The sequence below is a fragment of the Phyllostomus discolor genome, chromosome 3, assembly GCF_004126475.2.
Source record: "Phyllostomus discolor isolate MPI-MPIP mPhyDis1 chromosome 3, mPhyDis1.pri.v3, whole genome shotgun sequence".
Classification (NCBI taxonomy): domain Eukaryota; kingdom Metazoa; phylum Chordata; class Mammalia; order Chiroptera; family Phyllostomidae; genus Phyllostomus; species Phyllostomus discolor.
The window spans coordinates 58024079-58037561 of record NC_040905.2 but is presented as its reverse complement, the minus strand read 5'-3'; the positions used below and the strand labels follow the sequence as shown (position 1 = coordinate 58037561).

At 35.4% G+C, this 13483-nt stretch overlaps 1 protein-coding gene across 1 annotated transcript in view; it reads right to left on the bottom strand.

The window, feature by feature from the left end:
* Window positions 1–13483, bottom strand: part of ADGRV1 (adhesion G protein-coupled receptor V1) — a 507196-nt gene that overhangs the window by 156734 nt on the left and 336979 nt on the right. The window contains 1 exon segment of the mRNA XM_036020532.1: window positions 5722–5838. Coding sequence (XP_035876425.1) covers window positions 5722–5838 — 117 coding nt within the window.

Here is a 13483-nt window from a genome sequence, read left to right as displayed (position 1 = left end):
TAGGAGATTTAGAAAGATAAATTATGGAATAACTATTATAAAATAGGGAAAAAAGTATAACTATATAAGGTGAATTTATATGTATACACACAATACATATAGACCATATATAAATATATACATACACTATCTATATACATATACACAGGATGTGCACATGTATTTGTTTGTAGAGCAGAGGGTGGAGAGTGTGTGAAATACGAAGAAATAGATGAACTTTTTATTTTATATTTCTCTAGTGTTTGATTATATTTTGTAATTTAGTACATGCTACTTCTAAAAGAAAAGCAAATCCCCTGGCTGGCGTAGTTAAGTGGATTGAGCACAGGCTGTGAACCAAAGTGTCGCAGGTTCGATTCCCAGTCAGGGCATATGCCTGGGTTGCAGGCCATGGGCCCCCAGCAACCACACACTGATGTTTCTTTCTCTCTCTCTCTATCTCCCTCCCTTCCCTCTCTAAAAATAAATACATAAATAAATCTTTTTAAAAAATAAAAATAAGTAAAATAAAAATAAATCAAAACAAAAGAGAAATGAAAATAAAACAATAACTAGGAAAACAGAGTAAAAAATTACAACAGTTTAAATTTTTACTGGTTAATCTTTTGTGAAGTAGGTATGGCCTTGCTGTTGCGAGGAGGTGGGAATTTATTTCAGTAATTCCATGAAGTAATCTTACATGAAGAGCAAACAAGAGGATAACTCAATTTCCATGGCCAAAAGGGAATCTGTGAGTTTGCTTTAAAAATTATAAGCAAAATCATCAGTTACTCTATTCCCGTCATGCACAGTAGGACTTCCCTGTCAAATAAAGGGAAGGCCTAAAGAAACACAGTCAGGTCACCAGGCGTGGAGCCTGCTATCTGCCACACACACACTTGTTTAGTAGAGAGGTTAGAGGTTATACAGTTTGCTAAGGCTTTGCCCCTACTTAGTGTCTGCCTCACTTTAATTCTTTCCACTGTAACAAGCTAATTCTATTTTGTTAAAGAAAAGTGTAAACGATATTGGAAAAGCAGATATTCAGCATGTGCCAAAATCTATGAACTATCAGTCACATATTTGCTTAGCTAATATGGATAAATATGTATGGAGTGTGCAGTCTGTGCCAGGAACATTCCAAGCTTTTTCCATGTGTTAATCTATTTTATCTTTCAACAATTCTCAAAGAGTTACTGTTGTTACAAACCCTGATTATTCAGATAAGGAAATCTAGGCTAGGAGAAGTTATATAACTTGTTTACCAATACAATTTTTTAAAAGATTTTATTTATTTATTTTTAGGGAGAGTGGAAGGGAGGGAGAAAGAGATGGGGAGAAACATCAATGTTGCCTCTCATACCTGGCCCACAACACAGGCATGTGCCCTTGACTGGGAATCGAATCTGCAACCCTTTGGTTCACAGGCTGGCATTCAATCCACATAGCCACACTAGCCAGGGCCTAATAAAATTTTTCTTTACTATAAAATATAATCCAATTTTACTATACTGTATTAAAAGTATATGACATAAAAGTAAAATAATTATTCATGATAAAGGATTTAAATGCATTTATTCTAAGATTGAATATGCAATACAGATCAAAATATACAATAATTCTGATATGCTTAGCCCAATAATTAAAAGTTGATGTTTAACTTTTGCCATTATAAGCTATGCATCAATACATATATCAAGTTCTCTCTTATACTGCTAAGAAAAAAGAACTAGAATCAATAAGATATTAATATTCCATCAATTTTTTCAACACTTTTTGACTAACAGATCTGGATTAACAGTAATGTAATCTTTTACATGATGTTTTAAGAATGAATTCTATTTTTAAGAAAAGATTTTAGCAGATTTCGTTATATATGGGAAAACAGGCTGGTAAAGTGACAACCTCCAACCACAAAGCAACTCATTAGAAGTAACCTACCTAGACTTAGGAGTTAGTGAATTTTCCCCTGTGGTCACACCACAAACCATGAAAAATATGTGGTGTACCATCTGAAATACATTGAACTTCACTGGTACTTAAATAGTTTTCCTAAACCATTAGGTATACAGAAACCTAATTAGTTTACTAAATGTGCATCAGCCACAATCATATTTACTTAAGACTTGAAGAAGAGATATAGAATATAGCAGATCTCTATTAAGTTGGGTGAAATTTTATATGCCATTCTAACTCTCCCCCAAAGCAGGAAATCCACCTAAATCCATGTCTGAAAATTAGTCATTTCCCCCTGTTTAAACATATTTCAGTGATTGGATGCCCACTACTTCTAAAAACAGCCTCTTTGACAGTTTTATTGGCTATAAAAGCTTTTAACATGATTCAAATTTGCTTCCCTAATTCTTGCCCCATTTGCTCTGGTTCTTCCAAATGTATTTGGTATTTGTAGGCAGCCATCACATCTCCCTAAGTTTTTCCCAGGTTAGTTCTCTCCAGTTGCCTCAAAGTTCCTTATAGCACTGTTTTCTGACTTCTTATTGGTGGATTACTATTCCTGCTGAAAAATGACTCATGAAAGCATTAAGGCTCCCCACATAACCCGAACATTGTAGACTATAATACAACCACTGCTCCCTGAGCTGCCTCTGTACTGTTACTAATGTAACTTTGGTAAACCTGTGTTGTTTTGTTATTAACTGTAGTTCCTGTGTTTTAAGCAATCCAATCATGCATTTGATTGATATTTTGTGCTAAATTAAAATTTCAATTTGTTTACAGTAACTCCCATCAGATTATGGCTCTTCCATTCTAGTTTTCAATCTGTCATAGTACGGTTTCTCTATATTGGTTTTACCTGTATCCCTAACACAGGCAGCTCGCTCTTTCAGCTATCTTTTCGGCTCTTTATCATCACCAACCTGATAGGGCAGTTTCCTGTGTTTTCATCCAAATCACTCATGAAAAAACTGAATAGGTTGGGGACCTGGACGAAGACGTTCAGCACACCTCAGTCCAGGCAGATAAATAACAATGTGCAGAGGACACAAATTAAAAAGCTCATTTTAAACTCCTAAAGAATTTTGCAAACACAGAATCTAGCAAAGGGTATTTTAATTTCAGCAAATATTTAAGTTTTATGTTAAATGGTTTAGAAGTATTTTTACTTTTTAATTGTCAGGGAAATTTAGAGAACACTACAACTTTCCATAATTAGAGCTGCTCAAAAAGTTGTAAAATAAAAATTCTATGAGAAAGGAACCATTATCCCCATATGCAAATTTAGAACCAAAACTTAGAGAAAGTCAGTAACTTGATTAAGGTTGCCAAAATAGTGGCTGAGCCAGACTTCAAACCCAGATGCAGGGCTCCAATTGCTCCAATTAGTTCTATTAACTAAATAGTTCAGTTCTCTTCTCCTTCAATACCCACAACTACATCATACCTGGGAAAATATCCCTTCCTTGAGTTTGTCTATTATTCTCTCATAGTAATACCACCTTTGCTCCTTCCTTCCCTTCCCTTCCTTCCTTCCTTCCTTCCTTCCTTCCTTCCTTCCTTCCTTCCTTCCTTCCTTCCTTCCTCCTTCCCTCCCTCTCTTCATTTCTCTTCTTTCTTCTTTCTTTCTATTTTTTGAGTTTAGACATTAGTAAAGTCTTTCTTAAAAAAGTATATTTTAGTGATTATGCTATTACAGTTGTCCCAATTTTCCTCCTTTACTCCCTCTACTTGGTACCCCCCCATTTCCTCTGGCAATCCCCCTTCTTAGTTCATGTCCATGAGTCATGTGTGTAATTTCTTTGGCTACTCCATTTCCCATACTGTTCTTAACAAACACCCTGCCTATTCTGTACCTACCAATTTATACTTCTTAATCCCTGCACCTTTTCCCCCATTCTCCCCCTCCCAACTGATAACTATCAAAATGACCTCCATATCTATGATTTTGTTTCTGTTCTGCTTGTTTGCTTAGTTTGTTTTTAAGATTCAACTGTGGATAGTCGTGAATTTCTTGCCATTTTAATGTTCATAGTTTTGACCTTCTTTTTCTTATATAATATATGTCCTTGTATTTCATATAATAATGGTTTGGTGATGACAAACTCCTTTAGCTTTACCTTGTCTGGGGAGCACTTGATCTGCCCTTGCATTCTAAATGACAGCTTTGCTGGACAGAGTAATCTAGGTTGTAGGTCCTTTATTTTCATGAGTTTGAAAATTTCTTGCCAGTCCCTTCTAGCCTGCAAAGTTTCTTTTGAGAAATCAGCTGACAGTTACTCCTCTGTAGGTAACAATCAGCTTTTTTCTTGCTGCTTTTAAGATTCTCTCTTTATCTTTAACCTTTGACATTTTAATTATGATGTGCCTTGGTGTGGTCCTCTTTGTGTCTATCTTGTTTGGGACTCTCTTGCTTCCTGGACTTGTATGTCTATTTCTTTCATCAAATTAGGGAATTTTTCTTTCATTATATTTTCAAATAAGTTTTTTAATTTCTTGCCCTTTCTTTTCTTCCAGCACCTATATGATGCAAATGTTTTAATAATGCCCTATGGTGGAAATCCCACATCCTTCTTATTCAACAAGAAAAAAAGTACACAAGTGCCTGAACACATCTGTTTACATAAAACAGATTTCATGCATACTCAAAAATACAGATGAAACTATTTCTATCACATGAAATATTTAACAATGCCATTATGGAGAAATCATTATCAAGGTCAGCATTTTAGTTGAGTCATTGGTGACATCAGCCCTACTAATGTGGACCCACTTCTTACATTAGCCCCTTTATGAAGCAAATCAGCATAGTTCAATAGACAGAATTTGGAATTTTAGTCAGAAAAGGAGAGTTCAAATGTCTCCCCAACATTCAGTAGTTCCTCAGGAGAGTAAGCTAAGGCCCCTAGGGTCTCACTCTATGCTCTCTTCCAAAGTGATCACTTCCAAAACAATGGCTCCATTTTCCAACACTAAGTCAACAATTTGCTAATGTATTTGTATAGCATGGGCCTTCGTTCTGAGATTTAGCCCTGTCTATCCCACTTCTCTCAAAGTTCCCACTGGAGATCTTAAAAGAACTCATCATCTTTCCCCCCGTCTCCAGTGACCATTATTTCAGTTTAAAGCACCGTCATCTACCCATCCACTCATGCCAGGAACTTGGGAAACATCCTTCATTCCACCTTCATCAGGCTTCATCACCAAATTCTACCTCCTATAGTTCTACTTTAAAAAAGCAAAGCAAAACAAAAAAGCCTCAAAAGGTGACCACTTCTCTTTACTTCTGCTACCTCCCTGGTTCACTTCACCAATACATCTATATGCTCAATAATTCTCCCCTCAATACATCTATATCTAAGGCTACTTAATTTGCTCTCATGTCAGCTCTTTCCTGTACCCAATTCATCACAAACAGGGAAATCTTTCTAAAATCTAAACCTTATCATGTCGCATCCTTGCTTAAAATAATTCTATGACTTCCCCTACAAAAAAAATTAAAATGTCTACTTGTGCTTTATGGAGCCGCCCACATCACAAGCCTCATTTCCTACCACACCTTTATATTCAACCTTACTACAGTTCTTTTCATTTCCTCAAATTCAGTATCCTTTCTAATGCTCTATAGCTTATAAGGTTTTTCTCAAATTAATCTGCTGGAAATGCAGTGATGGAATTACTTCCATTTCAGTACAAAGAATATTAAATAAGATCACCCCACCCAGATTCATTAGAAAGCTGAAAGGGTCAGGGGTAGGAGTGGGAGTAAAGAAATGAGGTACCGACCTGAATGAGCATCCAGCTAAACTGGCAAAGATACAGGTAGTGCGCGACTGCAGCCACGGCTGAACAGCTCTCCTCAGTGAGTTGGGGACTTGCATAGGCAGATGCCAGAAACACAATCTGTAAGAAACAAACACATTTATTTTTAAATCAGGATAAAATCAATCAAGAATATAAAGAAAATAAACTGTTTTCTTCTCTGAATCTGTAATTCAATGACCCAAAGGGACAGTAAGTTGATTTGTTGCTCAAACTGACATAAGAATCTTCTAAAAGATTCTTAGCCATGGCAATATATGAATTGTTATATTTCTAGAACACAATGAATTCTATAAAATTATGCTTCATGTTGCTTTGGGCTATCAAGAAGAAGTTCTCAAAGTAAACCTCATTCTTATTATTGATGGGCAAAAATCCCATGAAACACACATGTTTTAGCTAAGTAGGAAAGAGAAAATAGAGCAGAACTACCATTCCTTGTTTAAGCTAATGGGAAAGAACAGAAAGAAATAAAAGCTGACTCTACCCTCCTCTGCAGCCTCTTGCTGAGAAGTAACATACGTAACAAAATAGACCAATTAAATATTAAATTTCCAATTCTACAATTACTCTAATCCTCAGTGTTTTTTTTCAACTGCCCTCAAGACTACTCAAAAGTAACCTTCAGAAAGAGGCCTCTCTTGACCATACCATTTCAAGTTACACCCTCTTTCCTTTTCTCCTTCCAACACATGTGATTCCCCCCACCCCTACTTCTCTTTTTTTGAAGTCGAACTTATCACCATCTAACATGCTCTATAATTTGCTTATTTATTATGTTCAAATGAGTTCCCTGGAAAAAAAAAGTAAAAAAATTCGCCTCTCCAGAATATACCACAAACAGCTTTTGAACAAATAGACCTTATTTTAAAAACATCCTTAGATTTTCCTAGATATTAGCTTCTAACTTCTGAATTATAACATAATATAGGTTATAACTTTAACCTTCCTAAATTCCACAGATATTTGTGGAACATCTCCAATGAAACACTAACAGTGGACACTAAGCATCAAGACCAGGCCTTAGAGATCTTGGAAGCACAGAACTGTGAGACTCAGCACCCCAAAAAAAGGAATAAGTTTGACATTTTATGCTCTTTCTTTTTGTGAAGTGGCATATATTTCAATAAAGTCTTTAAAAGTGTACCTACAATAAATTTGAATCTAATTCAGATTCTATTACACAGATTGTGTTGAAGTTTACTTGATAGTTTTGTTCTAATCAATCTGAACAATTTGCTATGTAAAATAATAGTATAATTCAAATTGTAGCTGAATGTCCCTAGTTTTAAGTATTTTACAAAACTATAAATGCTATGCTAATTTAAATCTTATTCTTTTCAGTATTTTTTACTTAAATCAAATTAGTATAGGTTACTCTTTAAAATTGTATTTACCTTCAGAATGCAGCTTTAACACCCCAAATTCCATTCTTAAGGTATGCCTTCTTAATATCTTATTATGTTTGAGCCCAGGCTGGCATAGCTCAGCGGATTGAGCGCGGGCTGGGAACCAAAGTGTCGCAGGTTCAATTCCCAGACAGGGTACATGCCTGGGTTGCAGGCCATGACCCCCAGCAACTGCACATCGATGTTTCTCTCTCTCTCTTTCTCCCTCCCTTCCCTCTCTAAAAATAAATAAATAAAATCTTAAAAAAAGAGTATTTGAACCAAGAAAGAACAAATAATATTAAAAATATATATCTTATTATGTTTGAATGTCCTGTTCTAAATTATAAGACAAATATACTTTTGTAAACAATGAATATTCTTCCAGAACCTTCTCTGAACTATTAGAATACTTCTATCTAGATGGAGATCAGTCACTGGAGATGACAGAGGGGTCACAATGTGCACTGCTACAACAGGGAGGGGCTACAGAGACTTGGAGACACAGCTCTTACATGTAATGAGGCCCATCTAAAATTAAACTGAATTAAAATGGAAATTAAATAATTAAAGTAAAAAAAAAAAACTAGCATAGTTAGCTGTTGGGAACTGCCCTGCCTGGTTTCAGAATCTGTAATGCCCCATGGCTAAGGTTGAGTGAGACACCTTGGGACCATAAGCCACTAAGGAGACAAAGCTTATCTCCCTGGCAGGGGTGCCGCCTCTGTCCCCTTTTACTTTACCCTTCTTGGCCCTGGGCAGATGACTACTTAGCCAATGATGGGTAAGATTCCTCAAGGGAGGGACAATCTAAGACAGGCATGGTCACAAAGGGGCCCTCAGGGAAGGACTTGGGAGAAGAAAAAGGGGGTGATCAACCCTCACCCCTTGGCTTTGACATAGCGTGAGTCCTCATTCTGTCTGCGAGAAGTCTCCTAATCTCTTGGCTGCCTTACTACCCCTGCCTGACTTAAGCCTGAAACAATGCTAGAGGGCAGTGCAGCCCTGGGCAGGAACAGGCGGTTCCCCAGGGTAGTCAGGCCTAAGAAAGAACACATAAAATCCTGTGAAAACTGCTTTGCTAAGAATGCCTTCAATTTTCTGATAAGGGTCCAAGCATTCCAAGCATGAAATGAGTTTGTTTACCAAAGGTTCATGGCCCTTTAGCTAACTGACCCTGACTCAGAATAAGCCCTCATAGTTCTTTGAATGTTATCTATTGTTTGACCATTACTGCCTGACAATGATCAATGAGCTTTACTTGTATTCCTGTACAAACTGAACCCAATAAAAGTCCATTGAGGAACAGGCTCATGGCCCTTTTCTTCTGAGAGATCAGCCACCTTTCCTCCCTAAGCAGATCATATCTTGGCAGAGCCCTCCCACAGTTAGCTTACAGATCTTTAAGGCATATAACCTAAGAAAAGGTAAAGTTTTACCATTGTTCTTTTACTCAAACATATAAAGATGACCAGGATAAAGATGATTTTCACCATCAGTTTCTAGATACAGTAAGTTGAACATTGTAATATTTTTTTAAAAATGTTGTTTTTCAAAGGTTCTCAGTCATCATGTATTGATTCATTCAGCAAGTGTCTCAATATCTATTAACTACATAGCATTATATTATCTCTGTAAGATAAAGAAAATGATGGCTATAACTACTTTGTACCAGCAATGTGCTACATATTTTCTCATGTTTGTGTGTGTGTGTGTAATCCACATATTAATGATCTGAAGTCATTATTTTTTACCCCAATTTAATAAATGATGAAAGAGGATCTGATAGGGGAATTAAGTTGTTAAAAGTCACTGAACAAGTTTTAAGGTAAAGTGGGATTCAAATCCTGGTGCTCTGATTGTAAAACCAGAGTTCTTTCTAGAATACCATAAAGCTAAATTAAGCATGAGTCCTGCCTAAAAGGTGACATTCAAATTCACTGTTCCTCAGTCCTGCTTAATCCCTATTCCAATACAGGTTCATAATGGAAATAGAATGTAATGCCTATAACAATAAGATATTATTCTTTTTTTGTTAAATATATTTTATTTATTTATTTTTAGAGAGAGGGGAAGGGAAGGAGAAAGAGAGGGAGAGACACATCAGTGTGTGGTTGCCTCTCATGTGTCCCTTGCTGGGGACCTGGCCTGCAACCCAGGCATGGGCCCTGACTGGGAATTGAAATCATGACCCTTTGATTCGCAGGCCCACACTCAATCCACTGAGCTACACCAGCCAGGGTATTATTCTTAATTCCATACTGACAAAACATATATACATCTTAACTACAGAGAAAAGAAAGTAAATATATTTCCCAAAAGAGAATATCTGATATATTTTTAATAACTTAGATAATTCTTTGCTTCAAAAATAAATGAAATGAAATGAAATAAAATGAAACAAAATAAAACAAAACAAAATACAATAAAATACAATACAATAAAATACAATACAATACAATAAAATAAAATAAAATAAAATGGCAAGAAAATTATTTGCTTCTTCTGGTTGATTAGCACTCTACTTAATAGCCAAGGGAAAAATTAGAGGGAATACCTAGTTGTTTCTTTTTTCCACTTTAAATATAGTGCATGTGTCTCTGCTTTGTTGGGCTAAATAATTACCACTAATAAAATCTTTTTCCTGTAAGCCTCAATTCTCAGTACTCTGAACTAGATACTTCCGCAACCACCACATAGTTCACTGTCCTCTGTCTATGAAATGCCCTCCTCTGTACTCTCCATCTCATACAAAACCTTCTGTGTTTTTATAGAACCCATACAAATTCCACTTGCCTACTCTGATTATAACAGAATCCCAGACTTTCCTATTTCTTAAAGCTGCATAGCACTTACTATTGAACATTTAGAATGAGCCAAATGTTGTCCCTTCTAATAGGAGAGTGCTTAAGGATAAAGCCAGAGACACACATGATGAAATAAAATGTGACAGGTATGGAGTAAAATATCAGAAAATGCAGAATCAAGATTGACTAGTCCCGTTTGTGGGAGTCAAAGAGGAAACAGAATTGCTTTAACCACATGATTGCTATTCCCTAAAACATGTTCCATGACCTCTCTCAACTCTGCCTTTGTTCTCTTCTTCCTTCTGGCTACAATTTCTCATCTTCCTCTATTGAAATCACGTATATTTTTTCAAGGCATGGTTGAAATGTCAGCTCTAACATAAATATAGGGCTATTTCTTTCAACCACAAACAACCTCTACTCCTGTTTTTTAAAAAAGGATTTTATTAGCCTAAGGATTGGTTTTCCCACATACCTCAATTTCCCCTATTCTTAGATAAAATCAGTCTTAATGGCATGAAAAACTGTCAACTCCTTAAAGGCAACAATTTGATCTTACTCCCTATTATAATTATTTTGAGATTGAGATACATTTTTTTAAATGTAGCAATTATTCACTATCCCATACAGACCCTTTCATGGATTTAAGCACAGTGTTATTTAAATAGCTTCACTGAAGTATGATTAACAGACATAAAGTATATGCTCTAATAAGCCTTGACACATATATACACCTCTGCAGCCATCATCACAATCAATATAATTAACATGTACAGCACCTTTAAGGTTACCGTGTGACCTCTGTGGTACTTCCCTGCATCACTACTTCTCACATCCCCAAGTAACCTGTTTTCTATCACTACACATAAGTTTGCTTTTACTAGAACTTTATGTAATTGGAACCAAATGTATGCTTTTTTTCTCCAGTGTATTTCACTCAGCATCATTTTGAGAGTCATCCAAAATAACACATCACTAGTTCATTCTCTTTATTGTTGACTAGTATTCCAATTACACATCCTTTCACCTGTTGATGGATATTTGGGCTGTTTCCAGTTTTTTATTTTTATAAATAAAGCTGTCATGAATGTACAAGTCTTTCTATGGACATATGCTTCCATTTATTTTGAGTAAATATCAAGGAGAGGAATGGCTGGGTCATATGTTCTGTATTTATTTTTAAAAATGGATAAACTGTTTTTCAAAGTGTTGGCAACATTTTACATTCTCACCAGCAATGCGTGAATGTCCAGTTGCTTCACATTTTCACTAAAACTTGTTATGGTGAGTTAGCTTTTTTCCCAAGAAAAAGTTTATTTAGAAAGTCACAGAGGTAAAAGAAATGAGCCATCATGAGTTAGTTTTTAAGATTTTAGCCTTTAAAAAATTTCTAAAAAACTTATAAAACTCAACAACAAGAAAAACAATCCAAATAAAAAATTGGCAAAGGACCAGAATAGACACTTCTCCAAAGAAGACATGCAGATGAGCACCAGACATATGAAAAGATGCCCAACATCACTAATCATCAGAGAGATGCAAATTAAAACCCAATGAGGTATTGCCTCACACCTATAAGAATTGCTGTCATCAATAAATCAGCAAACAACAAATGCTGGAGAAGATGTGGAGAAAAGGGAACCCTTTTACATTGTTGGTGGGAAAGCAGACTGGTGCCACCACTGTGGAAAGCAGTATAGAATCTCCTCAAGAAATTAGAAATGGATCTGCCTTATGACCTAGTGATGCCATTTCTAGGAATTTATCCAAAGAAACCTGAAACACTAATTCAAAAAAATATATGCACCCTATGTTCATTGCAGCATTATTTACGATAGTCGAGATTTGGAAGCAGCCCAGGTGTCCATGGGCAAATGAGTGGATAAAAAAGCTATGGTACATTTACACAATGGCATACTACTCAGCTACATAAAAAAGGAAATCTTACCCTTTGGGACAGTATGGATACACCTGGAGAACATGCTAAATGAAATAAGCCAGTTAGAGAAAGACAAGTACCATCTGATTACACTCATATGTGGAACCTAATGCACAAAATGAAGCAACAGGTAAAATAGTGACAGACTCATAGATGGAGAGTAGATGACAGTTGCTGGGGGAAATGGTGAATAGGAAGGGGAGGGGCAAAAAAACTAAAAAAATAGAATAAAATTAAATTAAAATTAAAATATTTTAGGCTTTCTAATATGTACACAGTAATTCTTCCTTGTATACTTAATTTTCATTTACTTAATCAATAATGATGTTGATCGTTTTCTCATATGCTTATTTGAAATCTGTATCTCTTGTTTGAAGAAATGTCCTTTTAACTCTTTTGGCCACTTTTAAAATTGGGTTGTTTTCTTACTATTGAGTTTGAAGTTCTTTCTACAATCATCACACAAGTCTTTCGACAGATTTGATTTGCAAATATTTTCTCCCAGTCAGTGGCTTGTCTCGTAATTCTCTTAAGTGTCTTTTGAAGAACACTTTTTCAGAATTTTGGTTTCTTAACATTGATGAAACCCAACTGGACTGGATTATACATTTTTGACCTTTTATAGATTTACTTTTGGTGTCATAGCTAAAAGAATGCCTAACCCAAATTAACAAAAGTTTTTCTAACATGGTTTTCTTGGAATTTTATAGTTTCAGGTTTTAATATTAGGTCTTTGATTGATTTTGAATTATTTTGAATATGATGTGAAGTATGGTCCAAAGTTTTTTGTTTTGCATGTGGATATCCAATTGCTCTAGTCTTTTCTTTCAGAAAGACTATCCTTTTGCTAATGAATTACTTGTATTTGCCTACATACTTGTATGTGGGAGTCAGCTTCTGGACTCTTTAATACATTCCACTGATCAATTTGTTTATACCAGTACCACATCAACTTGATTATTATAGCTATAATGTTCAAAAACAGGTAGTGTTAGGCTTGATTTTTTTTCAAAGTTGTTTTGGTTATTTCAAGTCATTGGAATTTCCATATGAACTTCAGAACCAAGTTGCTGGTTTCTACACTGAAAAGAGAAAGGCTGCTGGGGTTTTAACTGGGACAGTGTTGAACCCCAGCCTAACAATTGGCACATTAACAATATGAACATTGCATTTCCATTTATTTAGGTTTTCTTATTTCTCTTAGGTGTGTTTTGTAGTTATCTATGTACAGGTCCTTCATGTATTAAATGAAATTATTCCTAAGTATTTATATTTTCACTGTTACTATAACTGATATTTCATTAAATTTTATTTCTGACTGTTCATTGCAAGTATATAGAAATCTGCTTGATTTTTGGATATTGCTCTTGTATCTTGCAAACTTACAAAATACACATTAATATGAGTAGCTCTTCTGTAGAAAATGTTGTATTTTCTACATAAAGGATCATGCTATCTCTGAATAAAGGGATTTTTATTTATTTTCTAATCAAAATGGCTTTAATTTCCTGCCTTCCTGGGATAGATAGGTAGGTAGATAGAGAGAGGTAGATAACACACACACAATATTGAAAAGAGGTGATGAAAATGAA